The sequence below is a fragment of the Carassius auratus genome, unplaced genomic scaffold (assembly GCF_003368295.1).
Source record: "Carassius auratus strain Wakin unplaced genomic scaffold, ASM336829v1 scaf_tig00002951, whole genome shotgun sequence".
Classification (NCBI taxonomy): Eukaryota; Metazoa; Chordata; class Actinopteri; order Cypriniformes; family Cyprinidae; genus Carassius; species Carassius auratus.
The window spans coordinates 750536-777156 of NW_020523497.1; the positions used below are offsets into that span (position 1 = coordinate 750536).

At 36.6% G+C, this 26621-nt stretch overlaps 3 protein-coding genes across 13 annotated transcripts in view; 2 read left to right on the plus strand and 1 right to left on the minus strand.

Annotated features, from left to right (window-relative positions):
* Positions 1 to 2634: 2634 nt before the first annotated feature.
* Positions 2635 to 8624, plus strand: LOC113070097 (claudin-14-like). 3 transcript variants are annotated; one of them, XM_026243279.1, is made up of 3 exons: positions 2635 to 2720; positions 6345 to 6476; positions 7317 to 8624. In XM_026243279.1, exon 3 carries the CDS (start codon positions 7371 to 7373, stop codon positions 8169 to 8171), a length of 801 nt encoding a protein of 266 aa, XP_026099064.1. In that variant the 5' UTR covers positions 2635 to 2720; positions 6345 to 6476; positions 7317 to 7370; the 3' UTR covers positions 8172 to 8624. The 3 variants fall into 3 exon arrangements, with proteins under 3 accessions (XP_026099064.1, XP_026099067.1, XP_026099066.1); XM_026243282.1 differs by having other exon boundaries at positions 7363 to 8624; XM_026243281.1 differs by lacking the exon at positions 2635 to 2720 and adding an exon at positions 3147 to 3256.
* Positions 8625 to 9484: 860 nt separating this feature from the next.
* On the minus strand, positions 9485 to 15214 carry LOC113070094 (RNA-binding protein 41-like). 4 transcript variants are annotated; one of them, XM_026243268.1, is made up of 7 exons: positions 15186 to 15214; positions 11803 to 11919; positions 11414 to 11615; positions 11052 to 11256; positions 10480 to 10958; positions 10001 to 10148; positions 9485 to 9761 (listed from the first exon to the last, which is right to left on the minus strand). In XM_026243268.1, the coding sequence occupies exons 1-7, from the start codon at positions 15197 to 15199 to the stop codon at positions 9592 to 9594; spliced, it is 1335 nt and encodes a 444-aa protein (XP_026099053.1). In that variant the 5' UTR covers positions 15200 to 15214; the 3' UTR covers positions 9485 to 9591. The 4 variants fall into 4 exon arrangements, with proteins under 4 accessions (XP_026099053.1, XP_026099055.1, XP_026099056.1 ...); XM_026243270.1 differs by lacking the exon at positions 15186 to 15214 and adding an exon at positions 12710 to 12780; XM_026243271.1 differs by lacking the exon at positions 15186 to 15214 and adding an exon at positions 12682 to 12708.
* The window catches only part of LOC113070095 (Krueppel-like factor 8), a 39437-nt gene continuing 27596 nt past the window's right edge, over positions 14781 to 26621 (plus strand). For 2 of the 6 annotated variants that reach the window (XM_026243277.1, XM_026243274.1), the window contains exon 1: positions 15999 to 16850. Coding sequence is in view for 4 of the 6 variants with exons in the window: in XM_026243274.1 (XP_026099059.1) it covers positions 16824 to 16850 (27 nt within the window). In the remaining 2 variants the exon portion in view is untranslated. Of the gene's footprint in view, positions 15107 to 15994; positions 16851 to 23533; positions 23626 to 23712; positions 23764 to 26621 lie in introns of those variants that run through there. The other 4 variants (XM_026243273.1, XM_026243278.1, XM_026243276.1 and 1 more) reach the window with 4 other exon arrangements.

Genomic DNA, 26621 nt, shown 5'->3' on the forward strand with positions numbered 1-26621 from the left:
GTTGTTTATGGTCTTCCATCATACGGCTGACCTCTGCTCAGGGTCATGTGTCCAGCGCTGTTCATTCCAGTGACCCAGTCATTCTCACGTCTACACAAGCATCACACCTCTTGCTCTCATCTGAAGCGGTGTGTGGATGACACCAGTCCTCACACCACACCAGCACACTTCTCTCACCCTCTCTGCTGCACAACTCTCTCTACTGGCACCCAGTTACACACAGAGTTTATGTAGCAGGACCTGCATCACCGTTCCCACATCAGCACCTACACACAAATAAACAACGACCCTGCTTTTTTAGAATTATAAATAAAATTGGGGACCAGTTCTCACGAATAACTATGACTTTTGCTTCAGTAAACTTCTAATTAACTGTTTATCAATCGTTAGTAAGGTAGTTTTAGGGAGAATATGGTCATGCAGAACAAGGCATTAATATGTGCTTTATAAATACAAATAAACAGTCAATATGCTAGCATTATAAGGTTCTATGGGGGAGCAAAAAAAGGTTCTTCTACAAAAGCCCTCTTTTGGAACCATTATTTAAAAAGATGTAATATTATTAATAAATTGCTCAACATGTAGTTGAAGCACTGAAACACAATGTGAAAAATGCTAATAGATTTGAATCAATTGATGGTTCTTCCTTGGCTAAGAAATTCCCAATAACGGAGAAAGATACAGCATAAATTCTTTTTTTTTATTGCTAAAATATATTCAAAATATATTTACATAAATACATTTTCTACCAATATATTTTTGTCAATTTTTTCATATTTTATTTGAAAATATATATTTAAATGTATAAGTATATATTTGAAAAGCATTTAAAAAAAAAAATTTTAGTCCAAGAAAATGCATTCACATGTCACATTCGAAGAAAATATAGATTTTTTGTCTATGACATGTGTGAACATATAACACATTTGAACAAACTTCAGCAGGGAACATCATTCAACATGCTCTAAAAATGCTAAATTGCAAAAAAATATTAAAAATTATGAAATAATTCTAAATCTACTTTTGATCCCTAATAGGAGGCCCTCCACTTTCCGTTTGTATTTAGCCTAAATGTAGAATACATTTACCAAGACACATTTTTTTAAATAAATTTCAAAATATATTTTGGTTAATGAAGGTTAAAATTAAATATATATTTCTATTTCAAAAATATATTTTGTTGAGTGTCACTGTTTGCAACAAATATTTATCATGTGACCATGGACCACAAAACCAGCCTTAAGTGTCAATTTTTCGAAATTGAGATTTATACATTTATACAAAGCTGAATAAATAAGCTTTCCACTGATGTATGGTTTATTAGGATCGGACAGTATTTGGCCGAGATACAACTATTAGAAAATCTGGAATTTGAGGGTGCAAAAAATCTAAATACTGAGAAAATCGCCTTTGAAATTGTCCAGTCTTAGCAATGATTATCACTAATTAAAAATCACGTTTTTATATATTTACTGTAGGAAATTTACTAAATATCTTCATGGAACATGATCTTTAATATGCTAATGATTTTTGACATAAAAGAAAAATCTATAATTTTGACCAATACAATGTTTTTTTGGCTATTACTACAAATATACCCCAGCGACTTAAGACTGGTTTTGTGTTCCGGGTCACATATATTATTTGCCATATGGAATATATGGTGAAGAGCAAGATAAACTTACTGATCTTTGAAGCTTAAGTGTGATATCAAGATTTTATTCATATTTATGATGTTTATCAGTGTAAATGGTTAACAGATCTACATTGCTTTAAGCAACGACCGTCTAGTGACCCTGTTCACTCATGCACTTCTCACACCTCTCATCTTATCTGAGGAGGTGTTGAGGTGACACCAGCCCTCGCACCACAGATCACCACCATTCTGCTCACTTTCTGCTCCGACACACATGCCCAGGTCAAGACACGGAGCCAGGGCAGCCATTCCCACATCAGCACCTACACACTCTTGACCTGGACGCTGATCTCAGATTCCAGCACCCTTTTGTTTCTACAATTTTTCTGCTACCCATGAAAGATTTTTGGCCAGTATTTGAGGTCAGAGAGATAGAGAACTCATTATTTCAGTGTGTTTACCGCTAGCTTCAGGTCGTATGAGTCAAAGTTCATTTGTGTTGATTTGGGAATAAACATTCGGACTCAGACTATCCTGCATTGTGTGTATCTCCACACCTCTGAGCTCATTTGCTAAGGTGTGTGTGGATGGCACCTCTGTAGACACACTCCTCCACCCTTTCTGCTCCTCCGCTGTCTCTCTGTACTGACACATCATCCTCCAAACACGCCGTTCCCACTACAGCACCTACACATCTTGCCCCTGACCTGAGAGATGTGACCAGTGCAGATAAACTATAACCATATCAATATATAGTTTATTTGACCTTCAGTGCAGTTCAGTACAACCTGAAAACATTATAAATAAAAGCCACTAAGTTATAATGTGCAGGGTAATTTTGGCGGCACAAGTGGGCAAACATGGCCTGTCACATGTATCTATTGTTTTTGCTGGTTCGTGGTTGCCCCTTCCAGTAAGAGGCTGGATTATTTGTATAATCTCATTACAGTGAGGTGATTAAACTAAGATTGAGTCAAGGGTTCAGTTGAAAGCGGCTCAAACTGTATCTGCACACACACACTTGCACTGTTCACTGTTTCTGCAGAGATACACTTTTTGTTGACTTGATGAAATAACTAACCAGGTAGGCTACGTTTAAGTATGTTTGATGTTACATTGCACGTTCAGTGTATCAGTGTGTATTTGATTGTTGCAAATAGTTGGTCTATGACAGGATTGTAGCCTAATAGTTTGACTCACCCTTTTAATAAATTACTTTAATACACTGCTGTTTTCATTTGTTTAAAAATTTATTTTCATACTTTCAAATTTTCTGTGGACTGTTTCTCTTTAAAAGTATGTTTGTGCTTTAATCCTTTTTTGTTCAATTAAATACTAGTGTTGTTTATGTAACAGTTAGGCTTCTTCAGGTCATAAATTTAATTGGTTGCCAGCAGAGCCGTTGAAAAACACCTATTTTTCAACGGCAATATTGCTCGTCGGAATGAGGCCATAATGATCGAGTCATTGAATCATTTAGAATCAAACGATTCATTTAATGAATCGATCAACATCGCTAGCGTGTTGTACCGTGTTGATTCTCCTGTGGCTTATTCTGGAAATATTTTCGTTGGTGGAAAAAGAAACAGACAACGTATGTGTCAATATTGTGTCTAAAATGTAAGTTAGCCTACTCAATATCAACTTCGTTTATTAAATTGCTGTATAAACAATATCCTACTAGCAGTTAATGTGATCGATTTCTGAACTGAAAACCGGGGACATTTTTAGTTTCATGGTCAAAAAAATAATTGAAATCTCTCTTTCCTTTTTTGTTGTTATTTTTGTTGTTATTTGTTATTATATGTTATTTGTGCTTTTAAAATGTATATTACTCGGGCTTTTGCAGTGTACATGCAAAAAACTGAGACAGACTAAATCCAGAAGAACTGACACAACGATTTAAAGTTGGTTCGATGTTTGACGATTGATATTAGACAGATATTCTGCGAAAAACGTCAATAAATACTTAGTGGATGAGTATAATTGTATAAAAATGGCTTATTTTAAAAGCTTTAGCACGTAGAACTGAACACACATCGCAGTTTATTTGTTTTAATCCTCGACGATATGTTGCAACGCATAAAATATCTAGCAGCGGTGAGCTAGCGCTTAGTCCAGTTAGGGACCGTCTGCAAAGTACTTGTGAAAGGATAAAACGATAACGAAGTTAAAGGTGCTGTAGGGAACTTTTGTAAAAAAACATTTTTTTACATATTTATTAAACCTGTCATTATGTCCTGACAGTAGAATATGAGACAGATAATCTGTGAAAAAAATCAAGCTCCTCTGGCTCCTCCCAGTGGTCCTATTGCCATTTGCAGAAACTCCATCGCTCAAGGTAAAAAATAAGTCCTGAATCACTAGGGTGCACCTATAATAAGTGTTTATATTCGGACTATTTTAGATTGCTTCGGGGATACCGCGGCGGAGTAACCCAGTACCTTTGTGATTCTTCATAGACATAAACAGAGAGAAGTAGTTCCGGCTACGATGTTCTTCCGCAAGACGCAAGCAGTTCTGTTTATTAACCGCTAGAGCGTCAAAAGTTCCCTACCGCAGCTTTAATTGTTTCCCATCAGAATGTTTTGTACAGTTACCAAAACAAGAGCAATTATTGCACCAAAGTCTTTGAAATATAAAAAGACAAACACTTATAAAGCTCACTTAAATTTAAATAAGAAATATTGTAAACATTATGTGATAGTGGTTATAATTATATTATTAATATTAATAAATATATTAATAAACAGTAAAACTAATAAAAATCATTATCATTCCATAATCCATTGGTTATGCAGTAGGCTGATTCATTTTAATGTTTGTTGTTTTTATGTTAGTACGAAACCAGAAAAAAAGGTACACGCTATTGAATTTTAAACCAATAAATAAATTCATTTAAAATAAATTATGTATCAACCTTATGGTGTGTGTCTTTGTTACTGGTTTTATACAAACATTTTTATATTTGTTTTAATCACAGAACTAGAATAGAAAACATGGTATTGAAATTCAACAGTTAAGACAAAGCTGGCAAAGATGGTTGTTTTGTAGTTGTTTGGAGGAGTTTGAAAAACTAATTTTTAATAAATTAATTTATAACACAAAGTTTTATTACACAACTTCAATGGGTGTGTCTTGTTACAGATTAGACAAACATTTTGACTGAGGTTTAAGCCACAGAACTATAATAGAACACATACTATAGGAACCAATACATAATTTAGTTTACATTCAAAAATCGATTGCAAAGCCTTCCTCAGAGTCTCCAGTATTACTGCCCCTAGAGGAAGGTACTGCAGTTGTTTTGACAAGACAAAACTATAGCTAAATTATGTCAAAAGCTTCAGAAGTTTCACAGAAGACAAAAAAATTACATTAGTCCAATTTACCCAAAGATTTTGTGAGACCTGGAGAGTTTATCTGTTCATTTAGGAATCAGAAGCAAGACACACCCACAGTGCATCCTGATTTGTATATGATAGTAAAAGAAGGCTGTAAATATTGTTATTTGGACAAGTAACATGCTTTGAAGTTTAAATATTCAACTGTGTGCATTCTAAATAAAAAAATGTAAACTTCTGAATGTCAAACTTGGTCAAGACAAGTGCAATATATTCCTCTAGGGGGAGGTAAACGGCACAATATTTGTAATACTTTGCAAGCTTTTTTTCAATCATTCCATTTCAAAAACCTTTGATGTGTTGTAATAAAACCAACATCTAAATGTTATTTTATGAACCTGTAATAAGACACACACCTAAGATCTGAGATTAATTTTTTATACATTTCACAAGTAAAGGGTTTTGATGGAATAATTGTGCTTTTTGCTCTTGGTATTGCAATTTGCAGACGGTCCCTGTCCTGCACTTTTACATTATAAGGTCTATATGGTTAAAATACCTTAAAGTAGATTAAATCAGATAAAACACATTGCTTGTCCTTTTCTACATTTGAAAACAGTTAAAACATAGTATGTTTCTTGTTATTATGTTAAATCATCTAAGAACTATTGAAGATTTCAACGTCAAACATCGAATCAACTTTATATCGGTCCAAGACATTTCTAGAAACCTTCCTGCAAAGCTACAGTACTGTGAAGGGTTTTTGGCACTTGTGTAAAAATGCTGTTAAGTGAGGGTGCTTTCAAAAATAATGTTTAATGTTAAGCAATTAACTTCAATTAACTAAATCCAATCAACATATGGTGCGACCAACCTTTTTGTTTAAAAGCTTTTGTCCTATACACTTGCACATTGTTTTCAGGTAGGTTTCTTGAAGCATCTTGGAGACGTTGTAACAGTTATTCTAGATTTAGTCTGTCTGAATTTCTTCTGTTTCTTAAAGTAATCACAGACAGACTTGATTGTAGTGAGATCAGATCTCTGTGTGGAGCACTGGCTGTTGTCAGACTCCTTGTGCATACAAAAATCTCACTGAATTATTATTACAATTAATGGCAAAAGGAATCTATATCTAATGAAAATGTCATTTAACATTGAAATTTTACAAATCACAAAACATCTAATAACATTTGGGTAATTTTTACACTCCTGGGAAAACAAATTAAATAAATATATACACAACACTTACTTACTTGCTGTGATTGATGCTGCTCTTTCCCACAGTGGCCTTGTTTTTGGGATGAACTAAGAAAAGGTCAGTTTTGGGGTGAGTAGGAAGTAAATCTTTAACTTCTTTTTTCTAGAGGTGCCTGTGTGTACATGGACAGGGGCAGCTCCTAATATCGACAGAGCAACAGAGATGGTAGTAGCACAAATAGAAGGACTGTGGGAACACAAGAACTACTGGAAACATCTCCCTCATTAGCATATGTAGTGTAAGTACACTTGCACCTTTTGTGAAAAAGATTTATACTTTAGTATACTTTTAAAAATGAGTGTTTTTATGAAAATAGTATACTTTAAGTGTGAATTGAATGTAATGTGGTTTGTTTAATTTATTTAAATTAGAATTCTTTTTGACATAAGTAGGACTAAAGTATATTTTTCTATGTAATTTTATTATTCTGTTATTAGTCTTTGAAATATACTTCAGAATGTCCTTACAAGAGATTAGTGTAAACTAAAATGGACTGAATTGTAATTTCTATTAAAACTTGTGTTATGCATTTAAAATATATTAAAATGTTAATGCATTAAAAATGTGTTAACTGTAAATGTTATATCACATAACACAATACATTTAAAATTATAATCAAGGACTGTACAAGCGTATCGGTTAACACATTCTTTAAAGCACAATTAAAAATTAAAAAAATGTACTTTGAAGTAAAACTTTGAAGTTGACATGATTACAAACTGCACTTTATAGAAGTGTATAGTGTGTAAAGAAATATGAAAGTCTTAAAGTAACATTTGATTTCAGTAATATATATTACACTGTAAAATGTTCACTGAACTTAAAAACCTGTTGACAATTCACGTAAATTATTTTTAAAATGTATTATTTACTTAATAATTTTAAGGCAACAGGTTTCTCCAATTTTTTTTTTTTTTTTTTTCGGTCAACTTTACAGTGTACCTAGAAAGTACAGTTTTTAAAAAATATATAATATTTGAAATACACTACAAGTGCACATTACAATTAACTAAGCACACTTTTTCAGTTGAGATTAATAGATATATTGGGCTAAAGTGTGTATTATTTTCCTTTACAGTAATCAAGCGTAAGTTTTCTTTTCTTTCTGAAAAACGTTCAACCAGTGGGTGAGATGGTGGTAGCAGCACTGGAGTTGATGGGGTTCTTCTTTGGCCTCTTTGGCATGCTGGGGACCCTGGTAGCCACTCTTCTGCCCTATTGGGCAACGTCCGCACACATTGGCTCCAACATCGTGACGGCGGTAGTCAGAATGAAAGGTCTGTGGATGGAGTGTGTCTACCAGAGCACCGGAGCCTTCCAGTGTGAGACCTACAACACCCTTCTGGGGCTCACCACTGATCTACAAGCAGCCAGGGCCATGATGGTCATCTCCTCCATCTTTTCTGTCATGGCCTGTGCGGTGTCCACCGTTGGTATGCAGTGCACCATCTGCATGGATGGCTCTTCAGTCAAGAGCAAGGTGGCTGGGATAGGTGGTTCTCTCTTCCTCCTGGCAGGGCTCTTGTCATTGATCCCTGTGTCTTGGAAGACCCATGAGTTGGTGCAGACCTTCTACATGCAGAACATGCCAGCCAGTCTAAAGTTTGAGATAGGTGACTGCCTATACGTGGGCTTGGCTTCTTCGCTTTTGTCCATGCTAGGTGGAGGGCTGTTGAGTGCATCCTGTTGTGACGATTTGGATGGCAGCAGGGGAACAAGACGCCATTACCCCTACCCTGACCGCACTGGACCACGTGGACCGTCCCATTCAATGCCCTACCATCCAGCCACAAACCCCAACCTTGCCAACAAGAACCAGACCCTTAACAGCCGTACAAGCACTAGTACCCACTCCACTGCGCCAGCTCAGGATTCCAGGAAATCAGCTCGGCAGAACACAGCAGCCGGGTATGATGTCACAGGCTACGTTTGAGGATTTGTGCTAATCGTTTTGCACCATTTTTCCTAAAAGCACTGAAGTGATTAAAACTTGGACTCTCAAAAGACTCTTATAATAGGCAGAATGTTGGATTAAGGCACAAGAAGAACAGACACACGCCAGAGAAAGAGCAGATGGTTTGATTGCATACAATATTTTGATTTTACTTTTTGCTTCTCTTCTTGACAAACATTGCTGTTCTTTTTTAAAGGTTTCAAAATTCCAAATAAACAATGAGATGGATCTGTAAATATGCAAAGCTAATATTTGACATTGACTTTTAAGCACTGGGTCAGTTAACTTCATTAAGTGCACTTAAAAAATATGTACCGTTTTTGTATTCACATGTAGTATTTTGCAATGTTATTGTGCATTTTAATGACTAATTTGTTGATTGTCATTTTTACTTTGTCATCAAATTTAAATATACTCAATTTGAGCACTAAATGATCATATTCATTTTCTTAATAAAGTTCTGGGTTGTCTTTGGCCCCACACTCCTTACATAAAGCTCTGCTATTTTGTTCTAATCAGCAGGCACACTAAACATCTCTCAATAGGTAAATCACTACACTTCTCTTCCTCCTTCAAAAGCACCATCACAAATATGTGATAATTTGGGTAATTATCCAAGCATCTGTATATTTAATAGTAGAAATGTAGACGGATGTGTTTTGAATAAGAGGACTGAGACTGCTGTCCTCATAGACACATTCTGTGCTGGCAACCACACATTCAAAACACTATGCTGTGTGTAACTTGTTCACGTTGAGGTTACGTTATCATTTAAACAAATGATTTACAGTGCAGGCACTTGAATCACTCCTGTTGAAAACTCGACTTCATTGATTTTAACTTCATTTTAATGTGTAACTATGTGGGAAAGGCAAAGTAGCAAACATCGCACTGAAATGTAATTACCTCTTTTGGTGAGCCCTGTACACGTAAGGGTCACTGACTGAGCAAAACCTTGTATATATTTCAGAAAAAAAAAAAAAAAATATATATATATATATATATATATATATTTCAGAAAAGCAGAGGAAAAGCTTCTACACATACAAACAGCAGAGCTAGTGTACAGTCTTGCAGTGCTGATACTGGTGATTGAATCATCCTGGAATGTCCTTTAGAATAACTATTGTAATTAAATAGTTTGCTTGTTCAATTCATGGAGCACAAGGCGCAGGACACTACCAAGCGTTTTTGACGTCTAGAATTAAGTAATGGAGACAGGGTGACATCTGCTGGTGAACAGAAGAATTACAACTTTCTCTTGATATGCTTGTTTTGGGAACAGACGGTGAGACATTCACAAAGTCACTCTATTTCCAAATAAACAGCATATGAAATTAATGTAAATGAACCATTTACAATACTGTTTACAAATAAAGAAAAAGCCTATTAAATACAGTTAGACCGGTTTCTCGTTGCATGATGGCTTTATACTGAAGGTGGTGTTGGGATCTGCAGAGGGTGCATCGGTTTCTTTATTTCTCTCTCGACCAAACTCAATGATAAGTGGCTTTTCAAGCAGCTTGTAGCCATTTAACAAGTCTAGAGCTGCTTGGGAACTTTCGACGTCTGTGAAACACAACAAAATAAGTTAATCCAGATCTAAATAAACTCTGAGTGCTGATAGTATGCTATTCACTTTAAATTGTAGAAATGGTAAAATGGTGCCACCATTGTTATTATGTCCTGCGGTTCACATTTGAGAACCGGTCATATTAAATAACAGCCTGCGAAGTGAATTTAAGCCCTTAATGGTGGTCTGTTATGGGGGATAATAATGCACAACTTTTGCAAAATCTATCTCTTACCAGAAAATGTAATGAAAGCTTGGCCCTTTAGTCGAGCAGTTAGCAAGCGGTACAGAATGGGCTGTGTGTCGTCCTTCTGAAACCTCGAAAAGAGAGAAACCAGCTGAGCCAGCGATGCCCGTGGACTCATGTTCTTCACGCACAGGACCTACACACACAAGAGGGAGAGAAAAATTTAGGGATCATGTGACTGGAGTAATGGCTGCTGAAAATTCAGTTTGCCATCACAGGAATAAATGATGTTTAAAAACATATGAAAGTAGAAAACACTTCTAATAATATTTCACAATATTACTGTTTAACTGTATTTTTGATCTAATTGATGCAGCTTTGATGGGCATAAAAATAAATTGACCCCCAAAATAAATATTACATCTAAATATTGTATTATATTAACATATTATAAATATATCTTACCAATGCGTTATTTACTTTATTAACATTTCTAAAGCAGTTATGTTGCTGTTATCCACACTTACATTAGATGGCGTCCCTCTCTGGTAGTTCTTAAATCGTGGAATATTTCGTATACCCTCTTCTGTCTCCCGATTGTTCTTGATCTGTTCATCTGAAATTTCCTCTATCCTTCCACTTACTGTAACAGGCCCATCATGACCACCAGAAGCTGCACTAAGTGTGCCAATGGATTGGCTTAATGTCACTTTTGTAGGTATAACCTTTTTTTCTTGAGCCTGTGGTTGGATGACAGTGTCTGACACGGAGGTTGGTTCTGAGCATGTGTGTTGGTTTTTGGTTGGGCCGGAATCATGGACTGTGGGAGTTTGAGATTGGTCTGTTTTAGAGCTTGGCGATTCACGTTGGATATTGCTAGCAATTTTTGGTTGAGGCAAACACTCTGAAATATCCAAAAAGTTTTTGTTCTGGTCTTCAAGAAAGTCTTTATAGAAATGATCCATTGCTATGACGGATGTCGCCCCCTGCTGGCTGCCTGGTGACTCTGCGGATAAAAAAAGCCGGTAGAGTATCAAACAGGGAAGTTCAAGCAAGCATTTAAATGTAAAACTACTTCATATTACTGTATTCTCTTAACCTCTGTGGTAAAGAGCAGTAAGGAAGCTGCTGCGGTCACTTCCTTGAAAAAGAGCCTTTTCGATTTCCATCTCCCTACGGGAAAGTGGCCGACTGCTTGAGAAACGCTGAGGTCTGGACAGCAGCTCTGCATGCGCTGCCATTTTATCCCGGATGACCTGCAGGCGCTCATTCCTGACCTCAGGTGCAATGCAAACCCCTCTGTCCTGAGAAAATTGTGAATTGGGTCATATTGCATTGAGCGACTTACAGCTGACATCCTCCCCACTTCAGATTTCTCACAATGCTTACAATTCAAAATCTCTACATTGAAAACATGTCACGCGAAACTTACGGCCAAAATTAAGATAAGTGTAATCAGACCTTCCAAGAGCTTTCTGCTTGATCCCTGCATCTCCACAGCTCTATTTCAGCATCTGTAAGACCCAGCTCTCTCAGAGCGGCAAGTTCCTGATCCCCGTCCTGCAAGGCCTGGAACTGGGACAGACTCCTTACACCAGCTGCCTGTTCCCCGAAAGGCTTGTATACTGCTGCTGGAGCAAAGCATTTCTTCTTAGCGATACACCTAAAACAAATAAATATGAAAATGTGTGAATATTATAAAATGCACACACACACACATATAACATAAAAACATAATTCAGTAGACAATAACAATACTGACGGGAAACTCCAATATCCACACCAATTTACTGTGTGCAGCAGATTAAAAACTATCTATCAAAATTCTTAATAGCTAATAGTTAACTGACCGGTCAATGTTTACATCTGTATCCAGTTGCTGTAGGAGCAGATTGTGTAGTTGTCTTTGGCCCTCTGTTTCTTGCTCTTCAGGGATGGGCACATCATCACCGGCATGACGAGTAATCCTGAAAATCACAAACCATTCCTGTCAACTGTTTTTTCACCTTTTCATACCAAATACAATGAACTATAAATTCTCCCCACCCCAAATGCATCCAGATGTTTTATTTATTTGTGTTAATTCTGCTTATTCTGCTTCTTTTTTTTTTGGCCAGCATAAATTAAAGACAGCACATCCACGACACTATCATGATTTGTAAATACAATTTAAGTGATAGATTTGAATAAAATTTGTTATTTTTATGTTCTTGCAATCATCGCACTCCTGGGTTCATGAGGTATAGTAAATGAGCAGCTGAAAATGAAAATTTCCAGTTGCTTTATTATTCACTATATTCAATTAAAATTCAATATTTTATTTTAAACGTTAAAATGGATTTATTTTACAGCTTTATTTGTTGTAAATGGTCGCGTTTTTATTCTCTAATTTCCATAATTTTTCACTCTTTGCAGTTAATGGTCCTACACATATTCTACGCAGTCTCTAAATTAATCTTAATAAAACCACAAAACAGCATTAAAACTGAACATAATAACTCTATATACAAACAATAAAATAAAAGTTTTAAATTAAATGTAGCATCCCACCATACAATAAATGTGAGCGTTTGTATCACAATCGGCTTGCGATATGACTAACGTTAGCTTTATCGACACGAGACATCGGCTCTTTTTGAATACCACTAAAGGAATAATCTCCTCGAATCAGAATACGGTCATAGTATAATATGCAAGTAGTTTCAGATCAAAATCAAACATAACATTACATAAAAACAGCTTTCAATTCACCCTTACCGCTGCATGTTTACATATAACTCCACTTCCTGTTTCAACAGGAATTAAGCTTCGCCTGAAAGGATCATGGGATATGTAGTTTAAATCAAAAGACAAGTCAGGCTTGGCGAGACTATGTAAATAGCATAATAGCATATCATGACAAACAAATATGAATGATAAAATAATAATAATAATAATATATAATATAATAACTGAGGAAATCGTTCAATTTATTCTGAGTTTGAACTTAAATTGTCTGTTAGTTACCATGCAAAAATAATAATAATTCAGCCCCACCAAACACAACTAATTAGCTTCACAAATACAGAAACTAAGGTGAAAATTTTATGATTAAAACAATTAATATCACGAAAACCAAGATTTCCCACGTCGTTTCAATAGCTGACGTTTAAAAATTCCACCCTAGCTGCAAAAACATTACAAAAAAAAGAAAACACTTATGAAAATACAAAAATATAAACATTAGAGACAATAAAAAAGCTAAATAAAACAAAGTAATAAAATAGAAAAAATAAAAACAACAAAAATAACATAATAAAAATACAATACATTATGAGCTATTAAATTACATACACGAAGACCTTAAATGCAGAGCAAATTCTAACTGTCTTTATATACTTTCATATTAGTAGACACCGAAAAAAAAGCAAAAAAAGCCAGCAAAAAAAGCATTAATATCATTCCAAAACTTCTTACTATAGTGACATGACCAAAAAATAAAAACAAAATAAAATAAAATAATAATTTATATATATAGTGTACCACTGTTTCATCAGCATTCAAACAAAAAGGACTTGTTAGTTCGGTGTCAGCTCTAAACTTCTGTAAAAATTTCTTGACAGGATAAAACCTATGGATCAAGTTAAAAGACACTTCTTTTGCTTTGTTTGTTCGTTGCTTAAAACATGTTTTAATGTTTTTTTCCAGGACTAAAGCTAATGTTTTATAATCATTGTTCAATACTGTGTGTATTTGATTTCAGGAAGGCTTATTAGGCCTTGGTATATGTTGCTGGAAATAATGTTTTCTCTTTACTTTCTTCACAAGCCTTTAATAAAAAGGGGCTATAATATGATTAAACATCTTATAAAATTCAGAATTAAGTCTATCCGTTTCTTGGAGATTTGATGGCTTTTAAAGAATTAATAGCTTCCTCAGTCTCTTTGAATATGATAAATATGCTCCCACTGCTCCACATGTGTGTTCACAGTGTGTGTGTGTGTGTGTGCACTTCGGATGGGTTAAATGCAGAGCACAAATTCTGAGTATGGGTCACCATACTTGGCTGAATGTCACGTCACTCACTTAAATGCATCACAAAACTGCTGATCTGAAACAATACTTTTGCAATACTTTTTTGGATCCTCAGTAATATTGAAATCAAGCATTCGTTTTTTTAATATGGTTATTCGCTTTAGCTTGTTCTCTTTCTAGTCTGAAAAAAAAATCACATTTCTGTTCACCCTCCTCAATCCATTTCCTATGCGATCTAATAAATGCCCCTTAAGCTTTATGTTTATATATTGTAACTAATTTGTGTTGTAAATCCACCAATTCTGCTTTTTCACAATCAAGCAAATTATCTACATTTTTAGACAGGAGATTTGTAAATTTACATATATATATAATATATATATATTTTTCTTTATTGCCAAATCCCTAAAAAAAAAAAGTCTAATATACGTGCCAATTTCATACTTATAATCTCAGGAGCTACTTTAGCTGCTCTCCTCTCTAGTTTTATTCCTTTTTTTTTAATGATCTTAATGATTTCATCTTTCACCTCATTATAAAAGAGAACCAATGAGTTAAGTTTCCAGTAAAAGGAAGCCCCATACACATCAGAAGCTAAAAGGTGAGTGTGAATAAAAATGCTTTTATGGTCATATAATGGTGATGGCAAAATATCAGTAGAAGTATTGCATAACTCCTTTGCAGCTGCAAAATCAGGTCATTCAGAACCCATCTCATGGTATTGACGTCACAGCCACGAGAAATTAACATAAGATCGCCCACAGTTATGGCCCGCCCAGCTGAGAAACTATAGGAGGTTAATATTACTTTTAATGATCAGAAGCAGAGCACAGGGTTATTTTCTTCTGTATCTAGATGTGGGGGAAATCCATCAAACGCTGTGCTGTTCCTGGCTGCAGGATCGAGCCCGTGTCTCTGCACAGCCTCCCAAAGGATCCCAGCATCAGAAACGACTGGCTGAAGTTTCTCTTTACCGACGTCCCTGATCGTTTCAGTCCGACCCTAACCATCTGTTCAGCGCATTTCAGCACGGACTCATTTGTGAACCTATCACAGTTTAATGCAGGCTATGCAAGTAAACTCTTACTGAAGGAAGGAAGAGTGCCGACTGTTTTTGCCTCGACACCAAACCCGCATTCCGTAAGTAAGACTATTTATTTATTACACGTTAAGAAGTTGGCTAATGATATTACATGACATTTCCATACAGAAACCATACCATGTAAGCCTCATAGCTCCTTATCACTTCATGTTTCCTTTTGCATCCTTAACTTCCTGTTTCAATAGGAAGTTAAGTGAAAGTGAAGCGGATTATGGGAAATGTAGTTAAAACCAACGGAAAAGGGAAACAAATATTTTAAACGGGGTATGTCATGGAAAATAGGAATGTCCTTGAAGAACCTGAATTGTGAACAGCTTATGCAAATAAAATATTTCACTAAGTTGTGTTATATTCTTCAAAGGACATGAAAGTCATGCATTGTTAGGAATTGCCAAGGGGCTTTTTTTTTTAAATAATAAACTTAAGGGGTTCATTTCAGTTTTTTTTTTTTACAGAATACTTAACAGAAACACTACTCTATAGTTATCACATTTCATGAAAATACATTCTCACATTTAGACATTTTTATTTAACCCTGAAGCATTATATTAATAAGCAAATTTATTAAATACACCAAATACTATATTAACATATGACTGGCCTTATTTATGACTCGCCTACGCCCACTCAAAGTGAAACTTCTGGATATAAAAGAAGGGATTAATCTAAACACATTATTAAAATGCAGGGGGCATGTAAAATTTGTATGCAAGTGACCCCTAAATACAGTGATGATTCCTTTGCAAGCGACCCATTTATATTGTGAGAGAACTGGTATAATATTATATCAAAATACCCCTCCCCCCTCAAATAAATAAATCTAAACAATAATTTAACAAATAATAAACATTGTAAGTTAAAGTGATATTTATTTGGCTTTAGCTTACTTTATCTTTTGCTTTTATCCATTTGTCAGTGGAATAAAATAATAATCCATTAATCCATCTGATAATCTCCTCATTTTAACATATGCAGAATGAAACTGTGACCACATCAAGTTCTGTGTGATAATTTTTTTTTGTAATTACAGCCATAACCCTACGTACCACTAAACAGTCTGTATTTTACACTACATCAACAATAAACAATAAAAAAAATCTATTTTTTTAATGGGACCTAAATATTATTATTTTTTTGCATCCTTTTGCCTTCTTTAGGTGCATTTTGTCTCCAAACTATAGCTAAATAACCTTCCACACTCAGTTACAAGACAAAAGTCAAGGCAAATAATGAATGCACATATGGGGTATTATCAACTCGTGCAAAAAGACCACAACAGTTGAGGAGCTCCAAACATCCGGTGCAACTTGACGTCATTAGGTTGGGTGACACAGGGTGCGATGATGATGATTCTCAAGTTCTGTTATCGTGGTGGCACGTTGGGCGCCGCTGCTGGCTCAGGCTGCACACACACACACACACACACACACACAGTGATTGACACAGTGAAGGGGTGGGGACGCAGGGTGGGGTCAGCAGCAGGGAGAGGCGGAGGAGAGACTCACAGCTCGAGCCCAACCCTGAAACAAGGCAACAAACGCACACTGAAAGACGACCGGGGCGACGGAAAGAGGGTTTATTTCTCGACGCCGGGGATATGATTTCTGTGATCCATCGAGGCAACGAGCGCATCTTTCTCCTCTAATACTGAGGTGGAAACACTGACATCGAGCTCACTGTTATTCAAATATCACCCCGCCCGATCCGGTCGACCCCCCCTCCACTCCACCCCTTCACCGCCGCTTAGATACCGAGATGCACACGGAGACTCGGAACAAAAAAGTAAGTCAGTTTATCGTTCGACTCATTTGCAACGTAAACGGTAGCTTTTGAAGGCTGTCGCTGTCCGATTTCCATTCTGCGGGACTCTGCCTGAGTTCCTCATCTATGAGTAGTTACCCGGTTTCGGTTTGCTCGCCGTTAACCGAAATGAGCCGATAACATCTGAGCTGCTGTGTGATTACTTCACTCCTTGTGCATGCGACTCTTAGCCCGTGCTTATCCAAAAGCCCCCTTAAGATTGCGCTGGTGCATTTGAAATACTTGTGCAGCTCGCGACAAAGTCGGCGTGAGGCACATCTGTCAGAGTCGACGTTTATCTGCATTGCTGTTTTAAAGCGGCGAAGGCAGGAAGGAAGCGCGCCGAATGCTGCTCGCTGGAGAGACACCATCTTAGCTGCTGTCTTAAAGGGGCAGCAGCCTTGCATTTACCTGAGATGAAAAATTATGTTGTTGCTACCCTATAATGTTATTAGGGGTCTGGTTACATTTGGTAGTGTGTATTGTAACTGTTTTTTATTTGTTTTTGCTAAACAAAAGTATGTACTAGAACTTTTGATGGGTTACACTGTCATCTAGAGATGTGTATAAAATAAATATATATACAATATAATATGGTCAGCTTGTATCAGGCACAAAATAAAATGATCAGTCACCCAACACATAGCAAAGGGGTCTTTGAGCTGAGGGGGTTATTTTGAGATTTGATTGGTTGGTTTCAGAAAATGTAAGGTCAGTCAGACAGCAACAGCCCAGACAACGTCATTATATATATATATATATATATATATATATATATATATATATATATATATATATATATATATATATACAAAAATATTTTTTAACATTCAGCTTATTAGATGTTATTAAAATGGCCAAGTATCCATCCAAAGCTGCATTTTTAAGATATAGAACTTAGTCTAGTTTTTGACAGAAATGGAAGCAAGCCTGTATTGCATTCAATGGATTGTACTGTTTTTAAACACTATACTGATTGTTTAGCTGATGAAATGTCTCTCTATCCCTCACAGTCTCATTTCACCCGGATTAAATTCAGTGTGATGTCTAACCCAACTTTAGAAATAAATTGCCTTGCCTAACCTGACTGAGTTCTGTTGCATCTTTTAGTCCAGTGGTTCCCAATTCCACTGCTTGCCACCTCCCGCTCTGCACATTTTGTATGTATCTCTCATCACTTCAGATGTTTGTTCTATTTGACTGTAAGTACCCTGCGAAGGGGACATCACAGGATATTCCGCCATGATTCCAGTTCGAAGAGAGCATCTGTGTTCCATTCAAAGGGGGTCGCTAGGACTGGAGTTGAGAACCACTGTTTTAGTCTACTCTACCTCTGTAGTACTACCTGTTAGACCAGGGGTCTCCAAACTCAGTCCTGGAGGCCCAGTGTCCTGCAGAGTTTAGCTCCAACTTGCCTCAACACATCTACCTGGAAGTTTCAACTACAGTAGTCAACATTTAAAGTTGATCAAAACCTCTCATCAAAGATTTCCTAAAATCAAAACAATACTTTAAATTGATTTAAATACTTGTGAATACGGCAGTCATAAAAAAACGTACAATAGCTCAGCCTAATAACAATTTATCTATATTAAAAGTATTGCTCTTAACAGACCTCTGTGTTTTGTATTACTAGTCCAGTGTCCGCTCTCGGAGCATATAAGCACACTGTTCTATAGATTATTAAAACGTTATTTTAGCTAAAGTCTGTCTACACTGGACACGACAAAGCGACCGTTGAAAATAATTGGAAGAAAAGTGAAAAATCACGTGAAGACAACAGAGAAGCGCTCTTTCTCAACACAGTGGATTAAATCATTTTGTTAACTTTGTGGTTTATTATTTTGAGCCAGTAATACAAGTCCCTTTCACAATATATGGCTTTACAGATCTATCACTTTTTACAGTCCGAAATATTCACGCAATCATGCAGCACGCATCAAAAGATCTGCTTAACGGAGCGATCACACAAGTCAAACAAACCAGGCTTTAGGGGTCAAATGCGCTCTCTCATGGTTAAGATTGCCTAGTGTGAGCACACCCTAATTATTTTCCCGTATCCCGCACACACAAGTCTCTAGCTGCCAATCAAGTGTTGTCCCGCACGGCACACTGCTGTGATGGGTCCCGTGATCATGAAGGTCTCTAATAGGAAGGTGACTGTTCCAATGTTATGATCAAGGCTCTGGACTCCGAGCGTAATTTCTTTTTCTATAACAAACTATAAAATATGTTCTATGAAAACGTTAATGTCCTGTCAGTGACAAATAGCTTGTTTTATATTTAATTAAATTTAATTACATTAATGTTATAAATTGAGATTTAGGCTACAATAAATATTTTAACTGCTACTAAGTAAAAAGAGCATTACTGTAAAAAGTACCACAAGTGTTTGCAAACCAAATGTTATTACACTTTTGTTTAATATAGCATTAGGACTACTTTTAAATGAAAAAAGTGCACAATGCACTTTTTAATGAATTTTTATTTTTGTGCATAACATTGCAATTAATTGCGATTAATCACAGACAATAATGCGATTAATCACAGATTAATCGTGATTAAAAATGATTTATCGTTGCCCAGCACAAATTAAAATATGTTAAAGTGCAAATAAACGCACACAAAACTGAAGTACATATGGATGGAGGGATTCTAGCAGATCACAGCCTTTGTGGTCCATGTAGATTTGATGCCCTGTTAGATTTTTGGAGTGGTGCACGTCAGGTTTCAGCGTAAGGGAGTGTGTCAATGTATAGGCTACGGTAGAAGTCCGAAGGAGAACTATAAATCAGTCTTTAGATCTAATTAATGTAATTGTCCACCACTTTTTGCCTTTAATATGGTATATTCTGCAACTGAGCTCATTCTTGGGAGCAGAGTCTCCTGCGCGAGTTATTGACAGAGTCAAGGAGGTGAGTGGACTGATGCATTATCATTGGAGGAACAGAGAGTGGTCTGGGTGTGCCAGACAGCTGGTAATCATTAACATCTATGGACAAACTTTGGTCAAAAACTCAGCTACACTCTGTAGGCCTCAGTCTTTAGGTTTTGTCAGGGTGACATCACTTCAGAAGGGTGTTTATAGGTTGAGGCATCCACTGGCTGCCTAATCAAGCCAACAAGCTGGGACGGGGGGATGTAAAGTGCATCTGTTTTTAGGAGTTGAGACAGTTAGAGACTGCAACTGTCCTAGAGTACAGTTATTTTTAGCAGAAGGGTGCAGTCGGCCCTGGGTGTGACTGAGGTTGAGTTTTTGCAGGGTGGCAGTGGTGTACGCCTAGCAGTTCCTCTCACTCCCTGTCTTAAATCGCCTCTTGTGTTATTGACTGCACTTTTAGCGTCACACCCTTAACCTGTCCTGAAGCTTAGTTCTAAAAGTGCAACACAAATGATTCAGTGTTCTGTTTTGTATAAACTTGATTCTGTACCATTTGAAGTAGGACACTTCCTCATTAGATATTTGAGATAAGTCAATAATATGGTGTAATGCCTCAACATCACATGCTTTGTTGACCATTGCCCCCTATTAAAAGCCCTTTTTCCTTACTCTACTCTCAAGAATGTTAACAATATGAAGGCTATTAGGCTAAGTTTACACGAGAAAGAAATGCTGTATTACATATGCCAGGCAAGTAGTTGGCGCTGTCACCTTGTACCTGTAGGGAAGTGACGATTATATGTTGTATATGATCAGTATATGATCAGGTTTCATATTTTATTGAAGCACCCCTGGGCGCCGCCATTGGCTAGCGGACCCCCACCTGCTGTTAGCATTCCATTGACTCCCATTCATTTTGGCGTCACTTTGACAGCGAATAACTTTACACCTGAGCCAGGAAAATGTATAAAAGGCTCCATTACCTTGTATCTTTAAGTTATGGTCCCGTAGAAGCAGTTTTTGTAAAAAATAGGCTAATGATTGCGTCATAACCAGCAACTCTCTGTCGCACAGTAGAGAAATTACCGTATGGAGAGGAGGAGAAGCTCGCAGGCTATCTTTTACTGTCTATGAGGCTGTCGGGGGGCGCGGAGGCATAAAGTCAAGAGAGATAATTAATCAGAATCCTTACCAAAATTTGCTCCTGTTCACCCTCGCCTTCTCTGCAAGATTCTGTGGGTGATTCAGATTCCCCTGGCACAGCAATTAGAAGACTTACAGGTTGCTCACGTCATATCTACGTCATCAAGCTCAGTTTGAGTCTGCGCAGTACGCCCGACCCCCAGGAAGTGCATGCTTCTAATTGACTTCATTTTTCTCCGTTAAATCCAATGGGGTCGCTGTTTCCATTTCTTTTACTGTCTATGTATATGATGCGTCTGTAATATTGATTGATTGGTTGGAATATTGGTGAAGTAAATCCACATTTTGCCAAAGAAGCATTAGCAAACTCTTGAGCAGCAACAACAGTACCAGGTACTCCACCATTGTTGTGTATGAATGTTCGCGCTTGCCTTTAAAATCCACACATAATGCGCATGTCTACATATCTAACACGTACTAAGCACGAGAAAGGTGTCACCATTTTAAAAAAGATTCCTGTATTGGGTGTTTACATGGAAACGACAATGGTGTCATTTTCAAAAACTTTGAAACCCATTTTCGAAAATATTCAATCCCAGAAAAATGCCATTGTCGTGTAAACAAACAGGCAAACGCATAAAATGTTTCCCATTTTTGGCTGAAAATGTTGTCATGTAAATGGCCCCTTAGACAGGCTGATACTAGGACATTTACACTTACACCTTCTGTTTAGGCCTTATTCTGAATACAGTGTGTGAAAACAGACAGTCCATCTTGTCTTTTATGATCCACTAATACAAGGTCATAAAAGACTCTCACACTCACTCAGGTGTAAAATCCCTTTATGTTCTTACATTCTACGGCCTGGGGTCAACATTACACCTTTAGATATGGGATGTAGATATAGGTTTCTACTATTGTTTATTCGACAGTCTTGGGAATGAGATTTCATTTTTAGAATATATACTTTTGGCTGGCTTCCAGAGCTTTCCCTATTTTCCCCGTTTTTTCCCAAACCAGCATGTGGCTCTGTAACTATGCCACAGAGATAAACTAAAAATGGAGAAGACTTGGACTATGTGCATAAACCTTACACACGGTATACAAACAAACATGGAACCAATGCATTTATTAATCAGTGTTAATGTGTCGTGTCACTTTTTCTAAAATGCTGAGCATATACATCTAATCTTACAACTTATTCCATTTGATACCATGCACACAAAATTTCGTCCTTGTACAGTGTCTGTGCTATTTCTCTCCAGTTGTTACAAACTCCAGTTATAAAAATGACTTTGTAAAAAAAAAAAATGTAGGTGTGCTGATGATGAAATTTGCATCTTATCCGCTGTATGAACAAATGCATAATATACTATGGGCTTCATTGGCAAGCTTCAATAGTTGCAATCACATTTTTGCACAAGGGTTAGCATTTAACATATCACATGTTTCTGAACGGCATCATAGGAAGAGGCTAAATTCATGAGCATGTTGATGGCTTTTACGAGGGTTTCAAGCTTTTTTAAATTCTTGAAAAAAGGAAATTGTATATTATAAACTGGAAATTACAAATGAATCAGCCTCTATGCCATCTGTAGAAATGAGAGTTCACTAAATTTAATAATTAGTAAAAATTACACATGCAATAAAAATACAGTTATCAGTAATCTGTAAATACCAAAAATTGAAGTATTGGTATCTTACTCATCAAAAACCGGTATTGGTGCATCCTTAGCATTAACCAAGGCAAATTTTTATTCCGTGTTGCTTTGATATTAAAATGAGATTGAGTTCAGCAAAAGCATTGAGAATGTGCTGGATTTTTGGGGGTGCTGATTTTTTTTTAGATTATGTATGTTGCTGGTGGCAGAAGAAATTAATGTACTTCAGATATGATCAAGGTCTTTTTTTTTTACTTTGAGAGCTGGCTGAGGAGGATTCAGTTGTCCGAGAGAGCAGAGGAAGTAAGACACCAGCTTACTGGCTTGAGGGAAAATGAGACTAAGCGAGCGGTTGAAGGGGACTTGCAACGTTATGTGGTTTAGCTCCCAGACCTAAAGGAAGTAAACCAAGTTAGAGGTGAGATTTCAGATGAGTGGGGGCTTAGGGGTGTGTTTGTGTGTGTGGTATAGGACTGTAAGGATGTTGTCCATGTCTCCCCAGATTAGAGGTGATGTGACAGAATGACCCCCTACCATTGCGGCACAATCATTAACCAGGAAAAGAATCCCGTACCCATAGCAACCCCTGCAGTTCTGCCAAACCGTCTGCAATGAAACGAGGGAGCGGGGGTGGGGTGCTCAGGGTGGGGAGGGTGTGTCTCAATGTGTGTGTGGGACTATTGATGTTGGAAACGGCATGCAAGCCATTGCTCAGAATTACGTGATTTGGAAAAAAATTTGCGAAACCTTTGTTCCTGTAGCCCACTCTAAACACATGCAAATGCTTGAAATTTGCATTAGCCTTTTACTGTAGCTTAATTGTAAGGAGCGAGGCATAAATGTGTCTGTCTTAAGCACATTCTTCCAGGGAAGTATACTATCCTCTCAGGTATGTTCTTTGGAATTGCATCTTGCCCCTATGCCTTTCGATCTGACATCACCAGCTCTCTCTTGCTCTCCGTTTCTCTCTCTCTGTGCAGCTCTGCAGGAGAGATGAGCTGGCTTTCAGAAAGAGAGAAACTTCTTCCTTCCTGCTTGGGTGCTTCACAGGCATTAAATGGTTTGAGACAAGGTGAAATATTGAGGTTTGCATTACATTAGCAAAGCTACATTTCAGCCAAGCGTCCTGTGAAGAAACTTCATTTCTGTTTTTATGCAGGGCAGACCTTTCTTTTCGAGTACAAGAACTGGAGGCAAAGCAGTGAGCATGGTAGGACTGTTGTGTGAGAGTGTGTGAGTGTGTGTTTTAGGGTGGGGAGGGCTATGGGAAGTAGCAGCAGAGTTTGCGTCAGAGGGGTGTGGTGAGATAAGGCCAAGTTCACTGCTATGGTTGGTGACTTTGCCAACAATAAAGAGAAAGTCCTATGTGTGTGTGTGACAATTTATTTACAGCCAATATACATTCCCAGCCATCACTGTCGGTATTCTTAAATAAACAGTACACCCAAAAATTACAATTCTGTAACTTCAAAAAAGACCCAAAACACCCTCAAAGTAGCAATATATCTAATAGCAAATCTCCTGAAATTATATGATTGCTTACATGCTAAAATTTACTTATCTTTAATATTGAATACAAAGTGCTAATGCTATTGGTGTTTGATATCACTTGGTATTATTTGTTGCATTGGTTTTTTATTTTTTTGTCTTGTGTAAGAGTGGTCTGATCACTGAAAGAAGTACCTATTTGAAGGTCTATTTGAAGCCTTCTTTTTATCATATAGGATTATATATAGGCATGCTCTGATCAGGATTTTTCATACATTAATACTACTAATACTATTCAGCAATGATACATTACATTTATCAAAATTGACAAAAATAATGTTACAAAAGATAAGAAAAAATCAGAACTTTGAACTTTCTTTTCATCAAAGAATCCTGAAAAAATGTCATCAGGGCTCCAAATTGCGACTAAAATCAAAGTCAGTTCTATGCGGACCACAATCTAGATTGGTGGGTTTTGTTAAATGTGAGCCAACTTCTTCAGTCTGTGTGCATCAAATTTATTTAAAACACGAGTTTCACAATGTGAGTTGAATTACTGAAATAAATGAACTTTTCCACGACATTCTAATTTATTGAGATTCACCTGTACTTGAGTTTTGTGTGTGTTTATGTGCACTTCAATATATTTTAATGTAACACCTTCTTATATAAAATAAAACAAAGGAAAGAACAAGTGTCTTATCATTTATTTTACTACATAGCATTATACATCAGTAAACAATGTTTATCTGCTGTGGTACAAGTCGATTTGTGGAGATGGAAAGAATGGCATCTTCTCCCGTCCGTTGTCTCCTTGTAGTTTGAAATAATGATTTAATGATTTTATATTTATTTGTAGCCGTTGCAGCTATAATGCTTCTCAGACGAGACGCTTCTTCTTCGGCTTTTGCCATGGTCTGCACAGGTTAGACAAGCAACATGCCCGTGTACACTGCAGACTAACGGTTTGCATGTGTGTATTTAGACAACGACGCAGAAGTATAAATGAAAACTGAAGCCTGATATATAGTTCTGTGTCGGATCTACACCGTAGCCTTTATGCCGTAGGCTATGCGTCATTTTCAATTTATACTTCTGCGTCGTTGTCCTTTTGTGTATAACACTTGTTTTTTTGCTTTGTTTTATTTTATATAAGAAGGTGTAACATTAAAATGTATTAAAGTAAACATAAACAGACATAAAACACAAGTACATACGGAAGGAGCTATGCTGTAGTTTTGACACAGAAGTATAAATCAGCCTTGATGCATAGCCTACGGTGTAGGTCCGACGCAGAAGTATAAATCAGGCTTTAGTCTATGCTGTGTTTTGTTAATCCGAGGACTTCATTATTTGAAGCACACTTGCTAGCCAGTAATCTCAAAAAGCTTTGTTCTTTGTTACTTTATAATTAACCAAGTATCAGCTTTGAAATTATTCCAAATTCATAATGAATTTCAAACAATAAATACAGTTTTGGCACTCTTTAATGCAGTTAGTGCCTTAGTTCAAGAAGCACGTGAACTTATTATTTCTTTTTACTTCTAGAGTACATAATGAACATGAATTAACATCATAAGCTAGGATATATTATACGAGAGCCTACAGTATACCATTTCAAACTGCGGAAAACTTGTAAAGCTTGTAAACATTGCAACGTAATATACATTCACCTCAGTAACCATTTGTGTGCATAAGCTCTTCAGTCAGCTAGAAAAATAACTATAAAGAGGAGCATTTTGCTATACCATTCAGTCAAAGGTTACTTAAAGAACCATCTCTTTCTGACCTTTTTCTGCTTTCACCACCAAAGAAAAAATCTTTTGTGAAACGTAAAGGCTCTTCAGATGTTAAAGGTTCTTTATGAAACCATTTAGACAAAAAAAGGGTCTTCTATGGCATCGTGAAGCACCTTTATTTTTGTGTGCAACATTTACAGGATGCATTGAGGAGGAACCCAAACTACACTCAGTGGCCAAGTGATGCTTATGGTCCATGATATTGGTAAAGATTCTGCCAATGGCTCCTTACTCGATTTCTTTTTTGTTTGGAGCCCTGGTCAAGGTTTACACAAAAATATTAATTAGCAAAACCAAATTGATAATAAAAACTAAGAAATGTTTCTGAATGATTTCTGAAGCATCATGAGACACTGAACATTGAAGCAGTACAGGAATAAATTACATTTAAAAACACCATCAATTAGAAATGGTTATTTGAAATTGCAATGATAACATTACTACTTTTACTGTATTTTTTTCTCTCTTTTAAAAAAGAAAAAAAAATGGACGCTTACACAAAAGTTCTTATTCGGACAGATAAGATTGCAAAGAAAGAGCCTACAATGCTTATTTACATTTTTGAGAGATCACCAATCACAGAATCAAAAGGAGCGATTATCAGCAGACTGCGATCGGAACCCGGTTTTGTTGCCAAACCGCACTGACATCAATGGTATCATGTTTGAGTTGATTGAATCTCTCAACTCTGGAGATTTTTGGTAAATAATAGATATAATTTGTGTGATTAAATCAGAATTCATCAAAATGACTGCAAAACAATGAGTGTATATGTCATGTA

Bases quoted from the DNA above. Each gene is read 5' to 3' on its own strand.
- LOC113070094 (XM_026243268.1), bottom strand. The intron at 11,257-11,413 runs GTCTGATTACAC...CAATTTTCTCAG, and splicing joins AAGCAGAAAGCTCTTGGAAG to GACAGAGGGGTTTGCATTGC. The intron at 9,762-10,000 runs GTAAGAGATAGA...TGTGTTTCACAG, and splicing joins AGCTTTCATTACATTTTCTG to ACGTCGAAAGTTCCCAAGCA.
- LOC113070097 (XM_026243279.1), top strand. From the start codon at position 7,371: ATGGTGGTAGCAGCACTGGAGTTGATGGGGTTCTTCTTTGGCCTCTTT.